This window comes from Sphaeramia orbicularis, chromosome 13, assembly GCF_902148855.1.
Source record: "Sphaeramia orbicularis chromosome 13, fSphaOr1.1, whole genome shotgun sequence".
Classification (NCBI taxonomy): Eukaryota; Metazoa; Chordata; class Actinopteri; order Kurtiformes; family Apogonidae; genus Sphaeramia; species Sphaeramia orbicularis.
This window is the reverse complement of record NC_043969.1, coordinates 14,714,009-14,741,600: the sequence shown is the minus strand read 5'-3', so window position 1 is coordinate 14,741,600 and position 27,592 is coordinate 14,714,009. Positions and strand designations below refer to the sequence as shown.

The following is a 27,592-nucleotide window of genomic DNA, read 5'->3' as shown; positions in this document are numbered from 1 at the left end:
TCAGCAAAATAAAACCAAGACACCTATTTGTTTTGTTGTTTGAAGAGTTCATAAGTTTACCTCATGGACGTTACATGAAAACACCTTAAGTCATTGCATTTTGGCATGGGAAATGTTTTGTCAGAGCATTTTAGATGAGTTCAAAGTGGTACACTCAAACCACAGTCAGGCTAGTTTTACAGATACCAGCACATTTTTGTCAGGCAGAGGAGGAAGTGGCTACACTAGGTGCTTTTACATGAATCACTGAGACCCTTTGAAAAAACTGGACCCAGAACACTATAAATACCCTTCAGAGCTTCTTGACCCCAATGAGGGCTTTGAACAACACAGAGACAACTACAATGATAGCTTTACTGCTGCTGGCGCTGGTCGCTGCCTCCTTTTCTGTACCTCTGCCTCCTGATAACACTGACAACTACCTTTTAGCTGAGGTGAGATCCGCCACTTTGTTCTCATATGTTATTTATTTTAATTGAACTGGACTAATATGGATTTTGACATAATGAATGAGGAAACACTGTGTTTTATGATGGGATTTTCTGCTTCATTTTAATGAATAGAAATACCTTCGTCGGTTCTATGGCCTTCCGGCTGGTCTCCAAGGACGACAGGGGTCAGCAGATGCCTTCCAGACCAGCATTAAGGAAATGCAGAAATTCTTCAAACTCGAGGTGAGCTTCATCTGGTTTTATTCTGAATTCAGAGGAAGGAGAGTGGAGAGAATGTATGTACTTAACACCACATCATAATTAAAAGGTTTGGGGTCTTTCATTAACCCATAAAGACCCAACACTACTTTTACGTCAGTTCCCAAATGAAATTTTCTCCATAGCTAACCTTTCTTAAATGATTTATCACCATTTTTTAAAAATATTACTCTCTGTATTTTGTATATTATCAGTATAAATCAAGTATTTTCCTGTATTTAATTCTCTGATCATGTAGGTGTTCGTTAAAGCACAGATTAAAGTTGTTTAATACATCAAAAAACAGAGACAACTGAGGAAAAAAATCACTTTTTCGGTGAAATACATCAATAACTGAACATAAACCAAGCATTTCTATCCACTATCACTGATCCAACTCCATGGGTTTTACTGGTGAATCAGTGTTGTAGAAGATGACTGTGTTTCCATGTTCACTATGGAGCCTCTGAACGTCCAAATGGGTCATATCTGATGACCATGAAAGACGACAAACTGCATTTTACACCAATTATTTACATGTATTGATAGGATTAGTGGATCAGCAGGTATTAAACATTTCCATCAGTGGATGCTTTTGGTCAGTGATAGACGTTTGGGTCTTTATGGGTTAAATCACTGTTTTTGTTGCTTGTACAAAGCACAAATTTCTTAAAATGTAGTCTTTTGTCTAATTTTATAGTCTATCAGTGGCTTGACTTTAATTATAATTTTAAGAAACCCCTTTGGCATGTTTTGGCATATTACATAATTACATTTTTACATTTTTACAATTATTTACATGTATTGATAGGATTAGTGGATCAACAGGGATTAAACAGTTTAGATCAGTAGATAGTTTAGGTCGACGGTGGATGTTTGGCTCTTTATGGGTTAAATTGGTCTGTGGCTGAGTTCAAACATTTGCACTCATGCAATAAAAACAAAGTCAGGACTTAGTGAATTAAGAGTAATGTTTAACCCAAAAAAAAAAAACAAAAAGCAGTGCTATTTTGTGGCAGTTCCCAAATGAATTTTTCTCTCTATCTAAGCAATTTATCACCATTTATTACAATATTATCCTCTGTATGTTGCATTTTTTACAGTAAAAAATTGTATTTTCCTATATTTGATTTAGATGTTCATGAAAACTCAGAGTAAATTCAAAGGTTATTACATCAAAACAGAGAAAACAGAAGAAAAAGTGACTTTTTTCAGTAAAGAATTTCATGACTGAAAGTAAAAACAAGCATCTCCATCCACTGTCACTGATCAAACTCAACGGGTTTTACTGGTGAATTGATGTTGTAGAAGATGACGGTGTTTCCACGGTAACAACAGAGCCTCTGAATGTCCAAATGGGTCATATCTGATGACCATGAAAAGATGACAAACTGCATTTCACCTCAATTATTTACATGTATTGATGGGATTAGTGGATCAACAAGTATCAAACATTTTAGATCAGTAGATGCTTTTGGTTGCCATGGATGTTTGGGGCTTCGTGGGTTAAGTGTGAATATTCCCCTTTAGGAACTGCAGGTCAGTATGGCTACATATGTACTGTGTTATCATTAAAGGTGACTGGGAGTCTGGATGACAACACTTTGGAGCTGATGAAACAGGCCAGATGTGGCGTCCCAGACATTGGGGAATATAACCATTTCCCTCGACACCTTAAATGGCAAAGCAACACTGTCACGTTCAGGTATACATTACAAATATATTCATGAAAATAATGCAAAATTTAGCAGACAGTTAGTTTATTCATATAGCCAACCCCAGTAACTTTTACTGACTGTTTTTCTGTCTCTGTTGATATTTCAGGATATTGAACTACACACCCGATCTGAAGAAGGCGGACGTAGACAGAGCTGTCCGAAGTGCACTCAATGTTTGGGCTGATGTTACCCCTTTGGTTTTTAAGAAGCTGTACCATGGAAATGCTGACATTATGATCAGCTTTGGAAGCAAAGGTAGAGCATTTTAATTCCGATACTAAACATACATTATATTAGTTACCAAGAGTTCAATACCCCTGGATCCTGAAATTTGTCTAATTGGAAATTTTATGAAGATTAATGAACCACTAAACAAATATCAAACAAAATTCCTCGAAATAGCCCTGGCAGTGGCTAGAAAAATTATTGCTGTTACATGGAAGTCTGATTCTCCCATTCCTTTAACCAAATGGTACACAGAGATGAACAGTTGTGTCCCTTTAGACAAAATAACATATAGCCTAAGAAAGTCATATAAAATTTTTGTCACAATTTGGCAACCTTACTTAGACTATGTAGGTGCAATTGTAATTTAACTGGTCTTATTGTGTCATGCCATGTGTCATTTTGAACAAAAAGTAAGAGCAGGAGCCTTTTTTTTTTTTTTTTTCGAGTGAGCAGGGGAGGGAGGGGGGCAGTATTTGTCACATTTGTTTGTTCCATTGTTCCCTTTCTTCATTAGTAAAATGAAAATTCGAAAACCAAAATAAAATATTTATAAACACACATCATATTCTACACTGCAGATTCGGCTAATGACATCCTACGAATACATGACATTATGATAATACACATTTCAGTTCAGTTCAGTTTATTTTGAATATGCAACAAGACAAAGGAAATAATCTTACTTCAGGCCTTAGAAATAAAAAAAAAAAATAATAATTGCAAGAAAATATGAAAAACATGAAACAAAATATGACTTCATTCACATATTCGAAAAGGAGTGGGAGGAAGTAAAGCTTATTTGATTCATTAAGGGATTTAAAGGTTTCTATCTGTGTGTGTCTGCAGAACATGGAGACTATAACCCTTTTGACGGGCCAGATGGACTTCTGGCTCATGCCTATCCACCAGGCCAAGGCATCGGTGGGGACACACACTTTGATGAGGACGAACACTGGACCAAAGATTCATCCGGTAAGAAGGAAACCGCAGATACATCATAAGGCTCTGGACAGAAATCTATCTGAATGAGGTTTTGACTGGGACTCTTTTCTCTGTGCAGCTTATAACCTGTTCATAGTGGCAGCGCACGAGTTGGGCCACGCCCTGGGTATGTCCCATTCATCAGATGCAGGTGCCCTGATGTACCCGGTCTACTCATACGCTACAGGTTTCCCATTGGCCGAGGACGACATTGAAGGGATTCAGGCTCTCTATGGTAATGTAACAGTTATTCAAGTCTATTTCATTCGTCAGTTACATCACATTATTGTTTTTACATATATTTATATCAGAAACATTAAAGTTGTTTCATTAGAACCCCTTGGTTGAGAGTAATTTGCCTATTTCTGATGATGGTGTGGTAGATATATGAGAGAAAGTATGAATGTACACTGTCCTGCTGTGGTAGCGTCTATGAGAAAAGTTTATTAAAAAAGAGAAACTGCACTCTTCTCACCCTGAGAGCTCTACCCACCAATAAATCAGCGTTACATTTGGAATCAAGTCAAAGAACTGATATTATGAAATGAAAACAACTGAATTGAACTGACAACAAATGTATTATTTTTATTCTATTGTTTTTATTTGGTAGCGGTTTATTGTTCTTTTTTTTTTTTTTTTAATTGTGTGGCTTTTTATGTTTTTTAATGTATTCTTGTATTTTATTCTTTTACTTGGGTTTTATTTATTCTTCTGTACAGCACTGTTTTCTTTTTTGTACAGTTCTATGTCTTTTAATCTCTTCTGTGTTTTATTCTTTTATTTTGGTTTTAATTATTCTTCTGTACAACACTTTGGTCCACTGTGATTGTTTTAACCTCCTAAGACCCAGGAAATGTCAGCAAAATACAAGCATTTTTTTGTTTTTTTTATTAAATAAGTGCCTATATTGGAAACATCATGATGCAACAGTTTTTTCAGATGCAGTTTTTAAAAATTTTATGGAATGTCCTTTGTGATGGATAGATTTCTTTTCTTTTTTTTTTTTTGTATAAAGTTGTGAAACTCTTGTCCAGAAATGTGGACAGAAAACCCATTGCTGGGTCTTAGGAGGTTAAAGAGCTTTACAAATAAAGTTGGATTGGATTGGAACAAAGGCCTCAAAACTATACTATCCACTATAACTCTATCTTACTTGTTTATTTTATTTTATTTTTTACTGCATGCTTCTTACCTAGTCCATGTTCTATGTATGCATCAAACTACTGAAGCAAATTCCTAGTAATGTGAACCCTACATAGCAATAAACATGATTCTGATTCTGAAAACGAATTTGTGAACAGCACAGTAACACCAGATGTTTGTTCACAGGTGAAAATCCAAACCCACGGAAGGTGAAGCCGAAGCCTGATGCACCAAACAAATGTGACCCAATGTTGAGTTTTGATGCTGTGACAGAGCTCAGAGGGGAAACCATCATCTTTAAAGACAGGTATGGTAAAAAAAAAAAAAAAAAATCAATGCGTTGTGTACAGTACTGTGCAAACATCTTAGGTCATCATCAGCTTTGTTGGTTTAGTGAAGTTATAATGACCTAGGGTAGTAGTGCAGTGTAGTGTGTAGTTTTATTTCGAGCACATAGAATCATCAGATAACAAAGAACATACAACATGGTCAAACAAAATTTTTCTGTGCTCGAAAAGGAATGGGAAGAAGTATAACTTATTGACTCCCACCCCTTTTTTACAAACTAATAATTAAATTAAATCCACTTCCTTTGCTTTGTTAACATACTTTTTTTCTGTATATTTTTTACAATAACACAAAACATCCATTCAAATCATTCACATACATTTTTTTGGTCACCTCACACACAATCAGATTTGCGTAATCAATTTTTAATATGAACTATAATATTTATAGGCACTTTAAATATTTACTACAAACACAATGATCAATGAATGTGATAATATCTTCTTATCATATATGTACCTCATATATGTGTTTCCTAGTCAAGATGGGAAGTATGTACAACAGTAAAAACAAAAGTTTCAAGGAGGAAAAACGACTTCTACAAATCATAGAGGTAGTATTTAGTGTGAGTCCATTTAATCCTTTTATTGCATTCATTTTCTGATGTTTTATATCAGGTTTCACTCAACACATGTCAGATGTTTCTAATTGTTTGTGCTGCTTCTTATCATCAATCTTATCAAGGTCAGGGATCACACTGAATAATCACATTAACCTTAACAGCCCATTTAGTTTTTGCTTGTCTTTTAAGGCTGTGCACATATTTCCTGCATTTTCTTGTTGCATCTAAAGAAAAGAAAATGACAAATACATGCATATAATCATTTCCACCCTGCAAAAACAGCAAAGCTAAAGGTGGCCTCAGACTTTTGTATAGTTCTCCATTTAAAGCTCTATGTCTGTCTATTAATTATTAACATACAATCATCATCCAGCATTTTTCCAAAGTGTGTGCAAGTACTGTATGTGTTCGTGTTGTATTTTGTTAAAAGCCTGGTTCTTGTTATAGGTTCTACTGGCGCATCCATCCTCAAATTGTGGAGCCTGAGCAGACACTGATCAAATCCACATGGCCCTCAATTCCCAATAAGGTGGATGCAGCCTACGAGAACCCAGAGAAGGATCTAGTCATCATATTTAGTGGTGCGTTATTAATACTGTTCATTTTTACTGTTATAGTAATATTTTATGATTTATTCAGTGGATATACAGCCTGTACTGTGTTTCTACAGGTATCCGAATGTGGGCTTTGAATGGATACAACCTTGTGGATGGTTACCCTAAGTACATACACAAACTCGGACTACCAAAAAGCATAAGGAAAATAGATGCAGCTGTGTACATCAGAGATACAGGAAAGACTCTATTCTTCACTGATGAGGAGTATTGGAGGTAAATGCACAAATACCCAGTAAAAAAACACAGTCTTGAGTAAGAAAACTAACATGAATCACTCTTGCTAAATGTTATCCTGTGTTTCATCAGCTTTAACTTGTCATTCACAGCTATGATGAAGCAACAGGCACAATGGATAGTGGCTACCCACGATCCATTGAGACAGATTTCCCTGGGATGGATGACGAAGTTGATGCCGCAGCTTATCATTATGGTACGTTGTGACAGAGAACTGGGAAATGCATGTCTGAGGCTCAGGCAAAACATAATCAAAGTCTCCTTAGAGTCTGGTACACAGGCAAACAAGTCCAAAGCAGCAAGAGTTGTACACAAACATCTGAGAACAGTAGGAACAAAGTTTAGAATGATTGTCACAAAGGAATGAAGATGAAGCGGCACCGGGGAAGGAGGAAGCACGTGAGGAGGGATAATCACATACATATACTGTATTCTGAATAATACATGTTATTTTCTACAGCAGTATACAGTACAATGTGCTGTAGGTGAACATTAAGGCTGCCAATGACATTTTGTCATATGCCCATGACGTATATCACCAAGGATGCGAATATTTGTTAACTTTTGACAGACATTAACAAAAATTTTAATTCATTCGTGAAACTCATACAAATAAGAATAATATTATTACTGAAATGAGTCCATTAGCTGCATATTAGCTTCTTTGAATGTTTATAAATACAAGAGTATTTATTTTTTTATTGGTGGTAATAATAATAATAATAATAATAATAATAATAATAATAATAATAATGCAATACAATACAATATAGTACAATAGAAGCTTTATTGTCATCATATTAGCACAAGGCATCAACATGACGAAATTCAAGGTGCTCTTCAGATCAGTGCAATCAAGCCTAACATAAAAGAAAATATATATTATACTCAAAATAGAGGTAGCTGAAAATAATTAAAATCAGCTAAGACTAAGCTAAAAACAAGTAAAGGCAGCTAAGACAAAAACACACACTTTGTTAAACAACATTTAACAATATTAAGGCAGACATAGATACAGTATAATGAGAGCTTAATGGTGGTATTTAGGTGAATAAATAGATATATTGCTTGTCTTATATTATATCTTATGTATTATATATATTATATTATATGTTATATATCTTCTATCTTATATTATTAGGAGGGAGGTAGCAGCAAAGTTTAGTGCGTTATTGTTTGTTAAGTGTCCGTATCGCCCAGGGAAAGAAACTGTTCGTCATTCTGGTGATGCAGGCAATAATACTTAAAGTAGTAACAATAATACCTGTTTGTATGGAAATATATGTTGCATATATAGTAGTATTTGTACTTACATTCAGTTACCCTTCAACAAACAACTATTTTTGGCCAAATTTCCTCAGTTGGATTTCCATATTTAATGTATGAAAACAGTGATGTTCAACTAACTCGGTAGTAGTAAGTAATACAAATCTACAGGTAAACAGATATTTACAGACCAGCAAAGAAAAATCATACTACTCTTGGACAAAATCAGTGTACCAGTGGAATGATGCCAAAACCAATCAGACATATTAAAGGTGAGGAAAACCAATCACAGGAAAGGAAACACACAAGGGCAGGAAGTAAATATTAAATGAAAGAAGAGGTTAGCTATTTCCAAATAAATAAATCAAATCAATCAAATAAAATAAAATTAAATTAAATTAAATTAAATTAAATGATTGAGCTTTTGAAGTCTAAAATGTTAAAGGTTTCAGTGCAGTTAAAGGTTATGAAAACTCATGGCATTTATGTCATTCTCTTCTCTTTCAGGATATTTGTATTTCTTCCATGAGCACATGCAGTACGAGTACAGTTACAGCTCCAGGAAGGTCTTACGCATCCTGAGGACCAACTCTATTCTCAACTGCTGAGGAGCTCATCTGACATCATGTCACGTTAAACTTATACAAATGTTTTTATTTTATTACTGGTGCTGGACACATGGAGAGCATGTAATTATATGTCAGACACAAAAAATGTCTGATGTTTTTAGTATTTATTAATATTTCTCTGAGGACACTGAGGTCCTTAGAATGTCATGTTCCTTGCCTGTAGCAGCCGGCTTCTGCTGTGAACTAATTATCTGACTACTTGTGACACTGAGGAAAAAAAAACAAAACATTTTGCTCTTTAATAATCTCTCATTTCTCAATAGACTTTTGTATGCTTTGGGAATTCAAGCAGTAAAGAGAGGAAGCTTTTACGGTTTGGTTTTGTAAAAGATGGAGTCACCCTGACATTTACTTTAATCATAGTTGTTAACAGGCTGCTGCTGTCTGTCAGATGTCATCTTAGCCCTGAAACACATTTTCAGTGGATTTATCTGGTCTGTGTTGTCACTTTTGATGTATTAAAAAAAACTTCCATCCACTGCTTCACTATATCTTGTGTTTTGTTGATTTTTGTCCTAAAATAAAGAGTTACAAGTCAAAATTTACACATATAATACAATAAACTATCATTCTATTAGTAGGAAAGCTGCTAAGAATGAGAAAAAGAGTAGTCACTTACATTCATAAATAGAGCTCTGGAAAAAAAAATAAGAGACCACTGCAAAATGATCACTTTCTCTGATTTTACCATGTGTTTGAGTAAAGTGAACATTTTTGTTTATTCTCTAAACAAACGACTACATTTCTCCCAAATTCCAAATAAAAGTATTGTTATTTAGAGCGTGTTTTTGCAGAACATGACATATGGTCAAAATAACAAAAAGATGCAGTGTTTTCAGACCTCAAATAAAGCAAAGAAAACCAGTTCATATTAATTTCTAAACAACACAATACTAATGTTTTAACTTGGGAAGAGTTCGGACGACAGTATTTGGTGGAATAACCCTGATTTTCAATGACAGCTTTCACGTGTCTTGTCTCTCCACCATTGCTGTTGGATGACTTTATGCAGCTCCTGGCATAGAAATTCAAGAAGCTCAGTAATGTTCGATGGCTTGTGACCATCCATGTTCCTCCAGAAGTTTTCAAAGTGGGTTCAGGTCTGGACATTGTTCTGGCCATGACAGGGTCTTCATCTGGTGGTCCGTCATCCACACTTTTATTGACCTAGCTGAGTCCAGGAGCATTGTCTTGATAGAAAAAATAGTCCTCAGAGTTTAGGAACACTGTCAGAGCAGAAGTCAAATAGTTTTCAATAGTTATTTTTTTATTCCAATTACTTTTGCAGTACTAAGAGCCAAGATTATTATCATTAACGAAAACTAACAAAATGTCGAAAACTAGAAATGTAAAAACATTTTCATCAACTGAAATAAATAAAAACTATAATTCAAAGAAAAAAATGATAACTAACTGAATTCTGTATTGTGTGCTTACAAAACTAACTAAAACGTATAAAAATTATGGATAAAATTCCTTTCGTTTTCGTCTTTGTCAATGTCAGATTGATACGAAAGCGATTTATTTCCCTCAAGCAATTTTAGCTGGTGGCACCATATGATATTTAATGGCCTGTCACGTGGTTTACAGTCGTCTTCTGGTCCCCACTCTACCTGGAAACATGGAGACTAAAGGTGGGAGAAAGCAGCAGAGTCCTGTACGGGATTTATTTAAATAGGACAGCGAAGAAGATGAAAGATATAAAAAAAACTCAAGCATTTAGAAAATAACGAAAGCTAATAAAAACTAGCAAATCTGCTCTAAAAACTAATCAAAACTAACTGAATTAAAGAAAAAAAAGTCCAAACTAAATAAAACTAAATATAATGAAAAATCCAAAACCATTATAACCTTGTTAATAGCACTGTTTTTGTCTATTGTAAGAAGATAGTAATAGCCACAGTAGTGGTTTTTATACTTCTCCTTCTTAAATAAGACATGGATCAGGTGTTTATTAAGTAGAATAAGGTGCGTTTGTGTCAGAATTCAACAGACACAGGAATGGAATGGCTGTCATACATGCAGACATGTTGATCTCAGAGGAAATTGCAGTGGTTTCTTCATTTTTTCCAGAGCTGTATTTAAGACAGACTACACTGGTCTACAATTTTTTAGAAATGATTTGCTTCAGAGATTAAATGTGCTAAATGTTACGTATTTTAATAAGATTAATTGGAAAATAAAAGACAAAAGTGCCGGTTTGCTGATGTTTTCAAGGTATATGATTAAGTGTTATTACACATATATATTGGTTTATGTACATTTATATAATAGTTTCATAAATCTTCCACTAAATAGAACCTGTAAAGTGAATGTATTCTAATGTGCAGACAGTGTTTTGAAGTAGATCTTGTAGCTCTGAGACAAATATTCCTTTTGAGTCAAACCCATTCTCTCGTTAATTCTTGAATTTCACATTTTGACCCAAGGCTGTATCTTGGAAAGTTCAGCCAACCAGCATTTTTTTACTTAATTTTTTGGTAACACTTTACTTGAAGGTCTAGTTTATAATGCATTAAGCGCACATTCATAAGACATTATAATGCATTTATGATACATTATAGAAGTCATTACAACAGTTTATGATCATGTACAACAACTTATACCACGGTTAATAAAGTATTAGAAGTGTAGGCATAATATATTATCAATTCAGCTTTCATAATGTTTTATACCTCCATACCAAAGTGACAACAGTGTTTGTAGGAAGAATCTCCAGTCCTGGGTTACATAACACATTCTAACCATCATAACTCTGGCCAGTTATAAAGACACAGACAACTGCTGTGACATGTAGTTTCTGAAACTGAATAATGCCTTATAAACATCAATAATGAGTTACAGTATGACTGATGATATTATAACACAAGTATGATGACGTATGAGCAGTATCTGCTGGCTCTAAGTAAAGTGTAAGTCAAAAATTATATATCAAAGTGTTCTGAATAATGCTTTATTTTGCAAAAACAAAACATTGAAAGAACAGAGACAGTAAATAAAAGTGTTACATGTTGCTTTGTACATAAATGAAAAATAATGTGGCAGCTCTAAATTTTTGTTAATTCAAACACATACTTTTTTTTTTTTTAAATAAATATGAAATCCCTAAAATAGATGGATATAGGGACCAGTGACAAAAGCTAACAAAAGTTCCCCACATTAAAAAAAATAAATTCCTTCTCACTGCTTTGGTATGGATGTATAAAACATTATAAAAGCTGAATTTATAATACATATGCCTACACTTATAATACTTTTTTAACCTTGGTATAAGTTGTTGTACATGATCATAAACTGTTGTGATGACTTTCATAATGCTTTATAAATGCATTATAATGTCCAATGAATGTGCACTTAATGCATTATAAACTAGACCTTCAAGTAAAGCGTTACCAATTTTTCTTTATCAGTGATTCTCATGTGGTAAAATTTCATTACTTTTATTCTGGAAGCATTTTCCTTGTAGACCAGTGTGTCTTCCAGTTTTATTGCTGCAGACTGTCTTGTAGTTACCTATTCTTTCCACTAGAGAGCAGTCTTACCAACAAAATAAGCACGTGACTTAACCAGGATAACTGATACTGACATGACTTCATTACTGTTAACATTTCAGTGTTTTTTGGGGTGAAAGTGAACAAAAAAGGAATCACAGAGACTAAACACTAACAGTAATATCAATAACACCCATTACACACATCCTCATCCTCCAACCAACCTAGTGAGTCTACTATTCTAAGGAAAGTATAAGAATACGTGGGATGTTTTATAATATTTAAGAATTTGTTTACTGTGAGAAGGTCGGCTTTAAAAGGTCATAGGAGTATCTCTCACTTAAGTTTTGGAAAGAGTGTAGCTTGAGCCAAGCAGCATAATCCACAGGCCCAATCATGTGGATATAATTACAGTGCAGTGAAGCAGTCACCTCATTTGCTCATGTCTGAGGTACAAACCTTCTTACTAACCTCGTCATCACTGATTTTTGGGTCTTGTGAGTCTAAGCTACAGCTTCCATCCACATTTACAGTCTATCTCAAACTAAGCTGCTTTTTTTTTGCATTAACATTATTCATTAAACTGACATTACCCCCAAATATTTGCATGTCAGAAATTATACTGTACCTTTTGGTGATGTTGTTGTTTCTTTTCATCATCTGAGTTTGAATTGTAATGTTGCATGTAGAGAGGGAAAAAAAAGATGAAAGACAGACATTAGAAGAAAACAAGAGGGACCATTGTTGTCCATGAGGCTGATACTGTTGAGCTGACTCCAGACTGACTCTGTTGAAAATGGTCTAAAATCTACACTTTTTCCTGCGACTTTACCTGTAATGGTAAAAGAAGAAAGATGAAAGATGAAAAAAGAAGCCGTTAAAAAGCAGTTTACGTATTTATTTATTTTTATGATCATCTATTCTTTCTTCTTTTTATACAAAAGAGGAAAAGACTCTCATGTCTGTATTCTTTTGACCTCTTACTTTTGCAGCGCACTAAAGCTCAGAAACATAACATATTAATTCCGTTTTAGCCTGTGTGGATTTGGAGGTCATGTAAGTGTCATTTCTAATCTCATTCAAGTCCCAATCAGCTCTCCTTGTTGCTGCCCCAGTCAAAAGTCAGTACCATATCTGACCATTTCATCTCATTTTAAAATGCAGCAGTGAATTTGGACCAAAAATGGAAAGATCACAAATTTTTACTTTAATCATCTCCTCTGCCTGCGAGTTCAGGTCATGGAGTCATGGTGTGTTTATGCAGGAACAGATCAATGTTTGGCCGCTGAGCTTTAGCACGACGAGAATCAGAAATGGGAACCCTTTTGGTCCTTCTGACTGTCTGGCACTTTGCTTTATTTTTATTTTCACCCTGACTTTGTTTTGATGCCTCTGCTATGGAGCATTTTGTCAAACCTGCTTCAGTTATTAAAAATGTAGAGCATGGATACAGAGAGCCAAAGGAGGTCAAGGGAAAAAAAAAAAAAAAAAAAAAAATAGGGAGGAAAAAAAAAAAATAAAGGTGGTATCTTTGGTGAAAACCTATACAGAGTGCAGGCCCTGATTGAAACCAGATGGAGGAGAATGACGAGAGGGCAGCGGGCTCAGGATATATCCCTGCTCCTCTGGGAAACTCCCTCCTCAGACCACCGGTATGAGAGGAGTGATGCAATACTGAGCTGTTCATACGCTTTATAAGTGAGCAACACTGATTCATTGAAATAACAACAAAGACTGGTTTTAATTTCCTGTCGTAGCTCTTGAAATTATGAAATCTAAGGGACTATTTGTTGCTAATACCTGCGTCATGCATATAAAAGTGCACATCAGTAACATTTATTCAAGTCCACACTGCAAAGGATGTAATTTTTATGACTGTGTTTGTAGCTGCAGCTTCAGGCAGTGTTTGCTGCGTCCCTGTGTGATTTTGACCAGCTTATGTTGCGTTACGCTTGCTGATGTTTACTTTCTGGTACATTTTGTGCACCGCTGGCCTTCTTGTCTTGTTTACCCACTGCTGTTCTTCTTTTTCCACGTAAAGAATAAAAACAGTTTGAAGTCATGGTGTTTATACACTGTAAGCCTGGGCTTTGTATTTACTAAAATGCTTTAATTACAATGTACTTAAATGATTTAAGTTTCATTACATTACTATAAAATGTTAAGTATATTCTACTAATTTGTAGACATAGTCGAAAGTATGGAAAAGTTTAAGCTGAATGGATTTAAATCACTAAGTTTTAGTTATAACCACACCTTTTTATCTCTGCATTGCATTGTGGGTATTGGGCATGTTGTTGAAAATGTGTTCTTTTTCTGTGCAGGGGTTCAGCGGGGTTGTGGTGTTAGTGTTAATTTGGACTTAATGTATGTATGGCAATGTTTATTGGCCTTTTTGTGTTTGTTTTTGTATTTTTGTAGAGCTGCACCATGATTCAGAGCCATAGGCAGAACAATCAGTTTCCTGTTTATCGATTCTTGTTCTTGTTCCAAGTAAATCTTTATTCGAGGGCTGTTCAATGAGTTCATGGCCTCACCTAGAACAGAACAACACAGACTGATAATTTATATTTTATTTTTCAACATAATCTCCATTTACAGCAATGCACTTGGTCCATCGATGTTCAAGCATCACTATCCCATCACAAAAGAATGTAACATCCTGTATTATAACAACCAGTATTTCTGGGTGAGGCCATGAACTTATTGAACAGCCCTCTTACCTTGTCAAATTATAAGCATTTCTGGCACTGGCAAAATACACTGAGTTATCTTCCTGCCTAATTCCCATCCACGTAACAATATATTAAGTTGAATAATTTCTTAAAGCAATTTACATTGCAAAAGATTTTAATTTCAATCAACCTGGAATTGAGTCCAATGAACTGATGATATTCAGTCTAATGATTATACAAAGCAATTGGCATTGCAACAAATTTTAAGTTAAATTAACTTGGCATTTAGTATGTTGTACTTAAAATAGCAATTCCATTCAAATCAAGCATTTAAGTTTAATACACTCAAGTTTTCATTACTCATTACTTAAATTTTTTAAGGCAACCGGTTTACTCATTTTTTTTTTAACTAAACTCAACTTATCCGGTCTTACAGTGTACTGCACTTAAGACAGACAATGTGTTTCTACCTACTTGGTGCTGGAATGTGCAGAAACGTAACCTCTGCTCTGCGTTGACCCTTTAATGGGTAGTTGAACACCAGATATCACCCACGGGTATTTACAGCTGTGTCAACAAAGTGACCAATGACATTAGTAAAAGTTCTTATCTTTGAGCTGAGTGGTTGAGGGTCGTTACTGTGGGTCGCACCTTCAACTCTGGTTGACATTTGTTGCATGTATTCCTGTGTTTCTGTAATGTAATAAATGTTATGTGTTCATTACACAGATTTCAATCTTAGCAAACAGGCTTAACCTTATCTCGGCATACATCTCTTTTAAAGGTGTTTACATATCCAACAGGTTTGAGCCTGACTGCAATTGCAACCAACAACTACCTCCTCTGCGGGAAATTTATAGTGTTTTATTATTGTTATTCTGCATGCACACACCTCCTATTGAGAAACTATTCTCTGCATAAGAAAACACCATGCAAGCCAAAATGGAAATGCTATCACTTGAGAAACATGATCCAAAATACATTGCTTGGCATGAAAAGCCATGTTTTTCAGTCATGTACCTGACGTCACATGCTGCAGATGTAGTAAAAGACAACCTGAAATCATTTAATACATAAGTAAGCTGAGACAAGGTCAAACATTATTATGCAGGGGTGCAGAGTCTGCAATAAACTGACCATAAATGAACTCCAATCAGTCATTTATTGTTACAAAATCTTCATCAAATTACACTTGATTGTCTTCATAGAAACCTTGTCTCCATTTAGTGGATACTGAAAGATGGTACAGTGGTTTCATACAATGGTACAAATGAGTCTTTGTGACCTTTGACGAGCCAGTGTGATCTTTTGTTTGTCTGAAAAACAAAACCTCTGTGCTGGGCTGCATTTACGCTGACACTGTGTCTTGGTGTCTATTGTCACAGCAGCACAACAAGCCAAAGGGCATTCAGAGCACCCGTCAATATGTCAATATCACTATTGTCCTCAGAATGCTTCACAAGAAATATAAAAGAGCTTATTTGCAAGCTGACACACTAATATTAAGCCGAAACCTGCCTCTTAACAAACAATCTTTGGTTTCGTTTCTTCCTCTGGGAATGAAAAGTAAAACCTTGCAGGGTTCGGAGCGGTGTGAGCTTATTGTTGGAGCAAAGTGAATTAGTTGCATGGATGGCTTAATCCTCCAAAGGATCTATCAGGGAAGGTCAAATTACATTTGTTTGATAGTTGTTCAAGCAAGAACAGAGCGCTTAATAAAGACACCCCGGTTCTACTTGCCTGAATTAATTATACACAGTTCAAAGCCCCCCTCTGTTTTGAAGTAATTACATCTCAGAGCCAGACCACTGCAGAGAACCAAGTGATTACCTTTTGATTTCTTCATTCACGCCCTGTTCCACCGTTAAAAACAAGTCTAAATGATGCCGCTCCCAAAACTAAAGAATAATAAGTAAATAAGAGCAGATACTTTGATATTCATTGGATTTTTTTTCCCTCCCCGCACTTCTTATTCAATAAAAAAAGGGAGAAAAATTTATCTTGCTATAAAATTAAGTTATTCTCGTTATGCTTCCCTATTTCAGCACGAGTGAAAACACATCTCTTCGCCTCAAACGTGACTGACCCAGTTTCAGCTCCATCTGCAGAGACAAATCTGAAAAAGGACTCTTGTGGCATTGCTGTACTGATTATTGTCCCTGTGTCGTCCACCAGGGATTGTTTATCTGACATCTCTTCACACCAGAAGAAACAACACCAGGGTCTGAGGTCTAGTTACTCCCCCACTTTACCAGAGATTATCACTGTAGATTCAGAAGTCTGTCAGATGTTTCTTGCTTTCATGGAGAAACTGTTCCAGATTTTCTTCAACACATTGGACATTGTGTCCGTGCATAGCCTATTGTGCAAATTTCCACAGAGACCATACAGTGTGTACAGGACATTCTTGTTTTTTATCAGGTAGCTAATCTGGTCTACGATGTACTGTGCAGATTGAATGTTATAGAAAAGCAGTGACTGATGAGTACACAGATATGTGACCTGATGTTATTTTAGTGTAGCTTTCAGATTAAGTTCTTGCTGAAACGTAGCTCACAAGCAAAAGCACAACTGTATCTCAAAAAGCAGACGTCGTCATCTGTGACTTTAAAAGCTACAATAATAGTATCCCAGAGGAAAAATCCCCTGCTTTTACTTTGTAACCTGATTTGTTTAGCTGTTGCATTCCTTGCATTACTTTGCGATTTCACAGTGTTGAAGTGAGCGTTTGTGCCGGACAGTTTCTGATGAATGGATAGTTCCTTAGGTCTTAACACGCCAAGACTTCAGGAGATGGACAAAACACACACACACACACACACATCTGGAAGTGTTTTCTGCAACAGGGTCATCCACTGAGACTGCCTCCCACAAAGTAGAAGAGAATAGATGCGCACACAGGCATAAATAGACTTTGACTTCAAACAACTGCAGATTTTTTAAAGGCCTCCTGAAATGTTAATATAAATGTGGTTTCTAATAAAATCTGAGGAGCAGCTGATCCTGTTTTCTCAGGCACAGTCGTAAGGATTCAACCAACCACCCTGACAACATCTCTGAAACCCCTTTGGTTTATTTAGAGCCCTTTTTGGCTCATTCTGGGGGTCTTTGAGTCTAAGAGAAGATATGTTACAGAAAGAAGGGCATGATGTGAATGTTTTCAGTGTCTCACAGGAGAAACACTCAATGCCAAACACTCACACAGGAGATCTGTGAGCTGCCGCGACTATGACCCAGCACTCCCCCTCTCTTCCTTCGTTTTCTAGTTGTCTCCTTCTTGGCAGGATACCAGCCCAGTGTAGCATAGTAACCTGCCAAACCCTGACATGTCTGCCCACTTTAGTCTTTTTACAAACTGCTCCAAAGCCACAAGTGTATATATGTGTCTGTTTGTGTTGTGTGCTGACACTTTCAGCCAAATCTAGAAAAAAAATAGCATATACACATGTTCCTGAGTTGTACAAGTAAAGAAAATGTGTTATCCTGTGGGGAGACACACCCTGTTTTGAGTCACTTTTGTGCGGAGAAACAAATCACACAAGGCCCTAAAAACAGGATTTCTCGCAAGATGTTACAGCGTAGACGCTGACAAAGTCTTTCCTTATGTGGTTTCATTGCCAGTGGTTGTTTACTCCCCTTCGCTGACACACCTAACAATTGTTGCCGTTTAAAAAAATCAAACAGAACATGAGTAAGAGAAGCAGCAAATGAGAGAATACAGAATTTATTATACATACAACTCACATATAATTATTATATACAATATACATACATACAAATATAAACCTTTACACTTCAACTGTAACCGTTTGACTTTCAATAAACCAACTGAAAACAATGTGTTTCCAGGCCTTTACAGATTTCTGACATTCCGAATCCATAACATGCAGTCTTGAGGCTGGTCATCGTCTAAGCATCACAGAAATACCACAGGAATGCCAAGGTAAGGTTACACATTATACAGCACTGAGCACGAGGGTGTTTGAACATCAATAGCGGATCGTATAACTCCATAACAAAATATGTGGAAACTGTTAGACTTCACTGGTCAAACACATTTTCAACAGCAGTTTAATTCAACTGGACACGGACCTGACAGCAGGTCAAAGAGAACCGATGACCGAGCACCATGTCAACCTATATAAGGGTTGTACAGTAAACTTAGTATGATTAAAACAAAACAATTGCCTAAAAATAGAGAGCATGTATAAACAGAATCAAATTCAACTAATGAAGTCATTATGAAGGATTAACGACAACTAACATGTTTACCCTCAGTTTTGTTTATTGAGTGCCTTCAGTCTCCTGCAAACAATGTGTGAAATTGAAATATGACCTTTGACTGACAAAGCTGATTATTTATATCAGTCATAATCAATGAACATCACATTCAAAGTTAAAACAGGAGCGCCTTAGTGGTCACAAGTGTTAAGATGTTCTTCAGTAGATATAAGTAATGCATAGCATTTGATATTACACTGAATAACAGTTTGGCATGGTGTAAGTGCATTGTAAAAAAAACCCAAAAACATTTATGTGACTGAGAGAATAAGTGCAAATAACACTTAATATGGTCCCACTGTACATTAAATATGTAATATAGTTAGTTAATGTCTTGTCTTTATGAAAGATTTATTTCTTACCCAGTTAAATAATGGGTTAAGATGTACTGTAAATGAAATGAAAGAAAATCAAAGGAAAGGAAGATAATGATACAGCATTTATGGTATTTGCATAAAGATTTCATGACGGTGGATTTAAACCTATGAGACACTGGAACAGTTGTAACTGAGCGAGAACATGAAACAGGTATTTTGCATATCAAAGAAGATAAGGCACAGCTCTGGCATCAACATCGCAGGGAGTGGTCCATTCCAATGTGTACAGTCTCACAACACAATGCCGTCAGCGTTACAGTTCAATTCCTCGTTGTGTTGGACTTGGCCCAGTTGCCAGTGGAACTGTCCCTGCTTCTGTGTCCTCCTGCAGCGGATGTTCTGTCCTAGTGTGATGCTTTTAATACTGGGCAGGTGGGTCAGCATATCATTTGGCAATGACACCACCCCAGAGTTGGACAAATTTAGCTCTTGCAGGGAATCCAGACCACTATAAACTGTAGGGTTCAACGTTGTCAGCTTGGGATTGTTGGAAAGATCCAGAACCTGGAGGCTCTGCAGGCCCTTGAAGGCATATGGCTCGATTTCCTGGAGCTCCTTGAGGCCACTGATAGATAAATAGACCAGGTCTTCCAACTGAGCAAAGGCTCCCTCCTTGATACGGGTGATGGGGTTACCATCCAGGTTGAGGTACCTCAGTGGAAGTCCAGCCAGCCGTGGCACACTTGACAACTGGTTTGCTGTCAGATTTAAGCTTTGAATGTGTAAAACCTTTCCATGTGGAGTCGTAAAGACTGATGTGAGCTGGTTATGAGACAGATCCACACTGACTGGTTCACCATTGACTTTGGCAGCAAACACATTTGTGTCAAACTCCTGAAAATTGTTGTGGCTGAGGTCAACTTCAGCCAGAGGGAGGCCAGAGAAGCAGTCTATGGAGAGGATCTCCAGGTCGTTGTGGCTCAGATCCAGAGTCTCCAGGTAACGCAGCTTGGACAGGGCATTTGGGCTTACCTGTAAATCATGAGATAATGGGGAAACACATTAATGGTTAAAGCTTTTTATGTTTATGTTTATGCATTTGGCAGACGCTTTTTTCCAAAGCGACTTTTTAAACATAGACTAGACAATGGTGACAGAGTCCATTCATTTAGGAATCACAGTTCTGCTTTTTGGATCTACAAGGGACCATATTTTGACAAAGTAGTGGAGCTGAGGAAATTTGTGGAGGGCTGGTTGAGCTAATGCTAATGCGAATTTAAAGACAAGGTAAATCTTCCATAAACGTTTGAGAAACAAAATCATTTGACATTCATTATGTTTAACTTTAACCACAACTGCAGTAGAGCTGTCTAATGAAAAAATGTGTTTTATTAAATAAGCAGAAATTCTAAGAGTCCACATTAGCAAATGACCAAGCTAAATAATCACACTCACAAATCTTATTAATGATGGAGGGGAAAAAAAAAAAAAAAATCGAAAGAGGATCACCAGAATACTTCCAAATTAAACTAATAAAGCCAGAATAACTCCTAGGAAAGAGGTCATTATGTAGCAGCTCTCAGTGGTGCTATATTCCATAATACTTCCACCTTGGCTTCACTTTTAAGGTGTTATTGTTGTCCTTTGTTTTTTCAATAGTTGCAGTCAGTACTCTGTCTGCAGGTGCATGAGCAAAGCTGATAAAGAGGTGATGAAAAATGCATTAATGATCAAACAAAAAGTCAATACGAAAGACTCCCAGCACTGACCTTTGTGATGTGGTTGCTGCTGAGGTCCAAGCTGACGAGAGTGGTGTATCCTGGACCAGCTAACATGGTGTCACTAAGTGGACCCAGGGTGTTGGAGGACAGGTCCAGATGGGTGGTGTCCAGTGGGATTGGGATAGGCATGGTGGAACCGGGACCCAGCCCTCGGCAGTCCACTCTGGTCAGGCTGAAGCTGTCAAACAGGCCGAAGCTTTCCACCTCACAGCGGCAACCGGGGTGGCAGTTGTTGACGGCGCTGGACTGGACTGAGACCAGCAGTGACAGGCCAAGCCATAACAGGAGTGCCATTATGTCCTGCACACACAAAAAAAAAAAAAATCAAACGTACATTTGATTACAAAAAATATTTCAGGTCAGGATGAACGATTTCTAAAGAAAACCGTGGTTTATTGTGTTAAGTGTCGATTCTATTATTATTCGTATTGCAGAGTCAGTCACCTTACAGCATCCAAACTCCCTCAGAAAAAAATGTGACTTTAGAGAAACAGCCTCTCTGATCCAATGCCATCTGCTTTGTAAAACTTTGTGGCAAGACTTTAAAGTTTTTTGTGCAACTTGAGCAGCTTCACTTTCTCTCCTCCTTAGTTTCCCAGCGGGTGTAACCCAATTTCTTCTTCAATCAAAGAGTTCATTTGCACTTTCTTAGTTTAGTCACTACAATGAGGGTAGTTAAAAGAAAAATTTTAATTTCAATATGTTGTATGCCAAGGACTTAAATATTACTTTTTCCCAGTTTGTGATCACTAGTGGATTGAAAACAAATAACTGAATAAACAACCAATGTCCACGCAATGACCAAGAATTACAAAAGTGTACTATTGAAACTGAATAAATAAACTCAAGAAGACATGTACTTACAGAAGAAATGCCCGTTATTCCTTGTTGTTTCCAAATATTGCTACGTCCCTCTATTGTGTGTCTGTATCGAGCAAGTGAAAACTGTGCACACTTCACAATGTTCAAATAGCCAATGTGTACTTAAACATAGACAAACACTTAAAGTAGTATTAAATTTGGCCAGAGGTTAACTGTTGTGTAAGAGCTGAAGTGAACAGTTATGTCAAGTCACTCAGAAATGACACAGCAGAAAACATGTCAAAGGGCGGTCAAGTTGTTATGCATTAAGCAGAAGTAAACTTACAAGTGATGCAGTTAGAGTTTTGGTTAATTTGTCAAAACATGACGTGGGTTTAGCAGCAACAAAACTACATGGATTGCATTTCTGTGTTGTTTTTTTTGTTTTTGTTTTTTTTTTTTCAAATGCCATTATTCCTAGCCCACAAACTAATTAGGAGAGGATTACTGAGGCTGTAATTCACATGATGTACCCAACAAAACAAAACGAATGAGTATGGTTGTGTAAAAGTACGTGACAAAGTACTTTAATAAGTACATTTACACTTTCTAAGAAATCTATGTCAGTATGTTCTTGCAAAAAAAAAGCAAATAATTTACTCTGACAGTCTCATTACAGTAGAGATGCACTCAGCGACTCTGGCTTGTGTTATCAGGTGTTATACGGGTTAAGGTTTAAGAGTTACGTAAGAGGATGAGGTTACATAGCTGCATTCTACTAGTGGGTCAATGTGGGCCGGTTACGATGGCTTAAAGTCTACTCAGACAAAGTTGATCACCTTTAAGCAGTGTTTCATTTGTTGCAAACCCTGAACTTTTACAACCTGCTGAGAGTTCATGAATGATTTTATTGATGGATGTAATGCGTAGTACTGATGTATTTTCTTTCAATAAAAATGCCATTGCAATAAAAATGTCAATGCCAGTGGTAGAAAGTAGGTACATTTACTCCTGTAGTTAGTTGAGTGCTTTTACACCAGTTTGTCCCTTGAATAGCTAAAAAAAACAGACAATGTATGTAATGTAATTTATTTTTATGGTTAACACATTTTTATATTTCAGCAAAAAGGGCAAACTTTCTCCTGTTGAAGGAGTTGCTTCTTAGTCATTTGTGACAATGAATCAGAGAGACTCCACTTTTAAATTATGGATACTCTGTTTTTCCAGCTTTAATAATTTTGTCATATTTTATAGATGAAGCAATTAAAAACAAACAGGACATTCTGTAGGTGCATACTTCTACCTAGGCCCAGTCTCACCATGTTTTTCATTACGGGATCATACGCTTTTTCTGAATCTGTTCCAGAACTTAATTGGCTCCTTATTGGCCCATATCCCACTGGTCCACTTAGTTTGATAGAAACCAGTGAAGTAGTTTATATGTAATCTGACAGATGTAAGCAATATCATAACCTCCTTGATAGAGGGAAAATGGCCAAAAAAAGTGAAGTGGTAGTTAATGCCTGATTTTTTACACATAAAAAATGCAGTTTGTAACAAATTCTTTAAGACTTCAGTAATGACAACACCAAATGGACCTCTGAAAAGACCAGTTTAGAAAGATTAGTTTGCATCCAAGGTCCCTCAACACATCTGAGTGTGTTGTTCTCAACTACAGGTTTTGACCAAACAGGAATGGATGTGTTTCATCCTGTCAGACTAAGCTAAGTACACAAATCTTCTATTAAATGAACAAAACCTAACAGGACTATGATTTCTGGTTTAACTCGTTAGAAACTAAACAGTCCATCTTGGAATGCAATCAGTAAACATGTCCTACCTTGACAAAAATGAATCATTTATACTTTGGAAAAATGTCAGACAACGTGCATTTTACTTGTCATAATTCTTACACATGAATCAGGTTCTCTTCCTGTTCTTGCCGCCTAGAATGCTTCAACCTCCAACAAATCTGAGGTCTCCTGGAAGTCTTCCCTGTCAGAAACCACAAGCCATATGAAGACTAAACATGGGAAAACTGCCAGTAAAACCAAGTGGTCATAAGTTTTACACGTCTACCACCGGTCTTCAGCAGCTCATCACCTCTGTGTGGTTTTGCAGCCACACTTAACTCGTCTTTCCCTCTTCCCTTCCTGCATCTTTAGCTCCGTCTGTTGCTTCAGAGGTGATCGTGAACTTTCTGCACCAGATGTTTCTCTCAGCCTCTCACCAATAAATCTCATCTAACAGCAAACCGCTGCTGGCGCTGCCTTCAAATCAGACACATTCTAACTACTGCAATTACCCAGCAGCGGCAGCAGTTAAGAGCTGCAAACCCCGAGTGGACAATTGGCAAAGGCCTGTGAAATCACGCCCCAACTCCTTCTCACTTTCAGAGGTCTTTTCACACCATTTTATCCTGGGAAAGCAGAAAAATGACCTTTTCTGTCATTGCATCAGGTGTTAAAAACAGTTCATTTCCAAATTTACTGATTTATTACAGTGGTAAATTTATTTTAGAGCTCTTCTACTAAATAAAAGGGTGTCATATCACAGCAAGACGTTTGACAAATTCCACTAGTGTAGTAGTCTAATTACTTGCAGCAATAAACACATCTACAAACAAATAAAGCATTATTTAAAGCCTTTGATCCAGTTGTGTGAAAGAAAGAATGATCATGCCCATTTAATGCAGAAAACCGCGAGAGTACCTAACACAATGTCTAATTAACTCTGCTTTTTACCCTGTGTTGTTGCATTTACGCCAAAAGGTGTCTAGTTCTCTGTTTGTTCACTGTTCTCAAAGCCACTAATGTATTGTCAGTGAAGCTGCTCCTTCTCATTTTAATCTTTAAGTTCAAAGCTGAAAAGTGTGTAATAAGAAGATGGATGCCACACTAATCCTTTTAAGCCAAATTAATGTGTGACACCATGGAAGAGGCAGGCAGTTTAAATTAAACTGATGGTACTTAAGTGTTTTAAAACAATTAAGCTGCAATGGGACTAAGTATGGTAAGTAAATACATTAACAACCAATGAGCCTAATCACATTTATCAAACTAATATTGCTGCAAAGCGTTTCAGTGAGAGTGATAAAAGATGGGCTGTAATTAACATTTTTTTTTATATTAATGGGGCTGGAATAGATTATGCTGAAGACTATTTTTTTTATGACAGCGTGCATGAAAATAACCACTGCTGTGTTGTGCCCCATAAGCCAGTTTCTTTGAGCTCCTCTGTGATTTTTTCCACTTTTCCTGTGCGCCAGCTTTGCAATATTTCTCCATCAGTATCGTCCAAGTATGACCAACTGTGAGAAATTTGTCAATACTTGCTCAGCATAACCACAAAGCAAACCACAAGAACCCTGCTGCTGTGGGAACTTAACAGAAGACTTGCCTACAATGCACTCACCTCTGCACATCAAATGTACGTGGCAAACCGGTATGCAGACGAACCTTCTGCCCTCTTCTGCAGATAAAATACCAAAAATAATCACCACAGGGTCTCTTAGTACTAGTATTACTGCTTTCACCGTCAACCCCGCCCCTTTCAGCTGTCAATCACAACTCCACATGCCACCTCTGAGCACATCTCACACTCTCAGTAATGTTTTTTTCCTCTTCCCCCTAATAATTTGTGGTGAAGACACACTAGAGACATTTTAGTTCAGGGGCCATATTCAGCTAAATTTGATCTGAAGTGGGCCGAACCAGTAAAATAATAACAGAATAACCTATAAATAATGACAGCTCCAAATTTTTGTCTTTGTTTTAATGTAAAAAAAAAAACAAAAAAAAACTATTCAATTATGAAAATACTTACTTTGATAAACTATCTGAAAAAAAAAAAAAAACTGAAAAAACTGAAATTTAAATTAAAAACATAAGAAATTTTAGTGCACTTTTAACAATATTATTCCTCAACTTATCATTTGTCCATGTGCATTATGGATCAGATCTACAAAGACACTAAACACTGAGGAACAGGCAGAAAAGAGTTCAAATTGGGCTGAATTTTCTTTAGACATTTCAGGTTGTTCACATTTGTTCAGGTTATCCACATTTTATTGTTACAGGATAGTTTGTAAATGTAAATATTTTCATAATGTAATGCATTTTTTTACACTAAAATAAAGGGGAAAAAAGTTGTTAATTCTAGATTTTTTTTGGCTTAATTGAAGATTTGTTTTACTAAATTGAAGATATTTTTTGGATTAATTCAAGATTTTTTTTAACCTAATTGAAGATTTTTTTTTTTACTTAATTCAAGGATTTTTTTTTTTTTAACTTAATTTAATATTTTTTTTGGCTTAATTGAAGATTTTTTTTAAACTTAATTGAAGATTTTATTTTATTTTAATTTTTTTGGCTTAATTCAAGGTTGTTTTTTTACTTAACTGAAGATTTTTTTTTTTTTTTTTTTACTTAATTGAAGATTTTTTTACTTAATTGAAGATTTTTTTTTTAACTTAATTGAAGGTTTTTTTGTTTTTTTTTTGCTTAATTGAAGATTTATTTATTTATTTATTTTTTACTTAACTGAAGATTTTTTTGGGCTTACTTGAAAATTTTTTGCTAAATTTGAGAATTGTTTGCTTTTTTTTTTGCTTAATTGAAGATTTTTTTTTTTTTTTTTTTTACTTAATTGAAGATTTTATATATTTTTTTTAAACTTAATTGAAGGTTTTTTTTGTTTTGTTTTTTTTGGTTTTTTTTTGTTTTTTTTGCTTAATTGAAGATTTTTTTTTTTTTTCTGGCTTAAGTCAAGCTTATTTATTTATTTATTTATTTTTTGCCTAATTCAATTCAAGACTGTGGAATTTTTGCACTTGGCAAAAACATCCCAGGGGCCGAACTGGACCCTTTGGGGGGCCGCATTTGGGCCCCGGGCCGCATGTTTGACAGCCCTGCACTAGAGGCTGGTCAGTTCAGTCGGGACACCAGGGGCGGTTTCTTAAACACAGAGGCAAATGTGAAATCTGATCTGACCACAGAGGTCTGTCCCAAACTACAATGCCAAAGAGTTCGAAGTTCGTGCACTGCAGAAAAAGTACTAAAATCCCCAAACCCCACCATGCTCATGCTCGGCTTGTTCCACTCATCCCAGTGTGTGTGAACTTACTTTGGTGCCTTTCATCCCAACAGTCCACACTTCTGCTGTTTTCACTTCACCGCTCCCATTTTCCAGAGCCTGTAGCGCTCCCGTGTCCCGGTGTGTCAGGGTGTCTGCGGGTCCACATGAGCTCCAGAGCCCTCTGAGTGTCTGATCCACGGCAATAAACTGTCAGGAGCTGGAAAGACTGAGACACCCTCGTCTGTTCCCATCCCATAAAGTCCTGTCTAGCTTCAGCTCGTTTTACTACAGTCAAGGCGGTTAATGCGCAATACCAAAGCACTTCCGGTTTGATACTTTACAAAATAAAGCCCTTACTATCAGCTTGAACCTGTACAGCAGGGGTGTCAAACTCATTTTCTTTCAGAGGCCACATTCAGCTAAATGTAATCTGAAGTGGACAGTGAAATAATGACAGAATAATATATAAATAATGTCAACTACAAACTTTTTTCTGTGTTTTACAGCACAGATGTCAAACATGCAGCCCGGGGGCCAAAACCGGCCCACCAAAGCTTCCAATCCGGCCCGCGGAATGAATTTGCAAAGTTCAAGTTAGGATATCAAACTTAAGGATGGGAATCGAGAGCCGGTTCCCAACACAGTGGTGCAGTGGATAGCACTCGTGCCTCACAGCAAGAAGGTCCTGGGTTCGATTCCAACACCAGTTGACAGGGGGTGGGACCTTTCTGTGTAGAGTTTGCATGTTCTCCCTG

General features: G+C 36.5%; 2 protein-coding genes across 4 annotated transcripts; one reads left to right on the top strand and one right to left on the bottom strand.

Annotated features, from left to right (window-relative positions):
- The first annotated feature begins 324 nt into the window (after window positions 1–324).
- mmp13b (matrix metallopeptidase 13b) lies at window positions 325–8,904 on the top strand. Its single transcript, XM_030151225.1, has 11 exons — window positions 325–434; window positions 564–674; window positions 2,267–2,394; window positions 2,514–2,662; window positions 3,482–3,607; window positions 3,696–3,851; window positions 4,946–5,066; window positions 6,117–6,250; window positions 6,340–6,499; window positions 6,613–6,716; window positions 8,294–8,904. The coding sequence occupies exons 1-11, from the start codon at window positions 345–347 to the stop codon at window positions 8,392–8,394; spliced, it is 1,380 nt and encodes a 459-aa protein (XP_030007085.1). The 5' UTR covers window positions 325–344; the 3' UTR covers window positions 8,395–8,904.
- A 9,385-nt stretch (window positions 8,905–18,289) lies between these two features.
- On the bottom strand, window positions 18,290–27,148 carry tsku (tsukushi small leucine rich proteoglycan homolog (Xenopus laevis)). 3 transcript variants are annotated; one of them, XM_030152314.1, is made up of 5 exons: window positions 26,886–27,148; window positions 25,176–25,232; window positions 21,825–23,756; window positions 20,949–21,260; window positions 18,290–20,211 (listed from the first exon to the last, which is right to left on the bottom strand). In XM_030152314.1, exons 4-5 carry the CDS (start codon window positions 21,252–21,254, stop codon window positions 19,471–19,473), a joined length of 1,047 nt encoding a protein of 348 aa, XP_030008174.1. In that variant the 5' UTR covers window positions 21,255–21,260; window positions 21,825–23,756; window positions 25,176–25,232; window positions 26,886–27,148; the 3' UTR covers window positions 18,290–19,470. The 3 variants fall into 3 exon arrangements, with proteins under 3 accessions (XP_030008174.1, XP_030008175.1, XP_030008173.1); XM_030152315.1 differs by lacking the exon at window positions 21,825–23,756; XM_030152313.1 differs by lacking the exons at window positions 21,825–23,756; window positions 25,176–25,232.
- Between the last annotated feature and the right edge of the window lie 444 nt (window positions 27,149–27,592).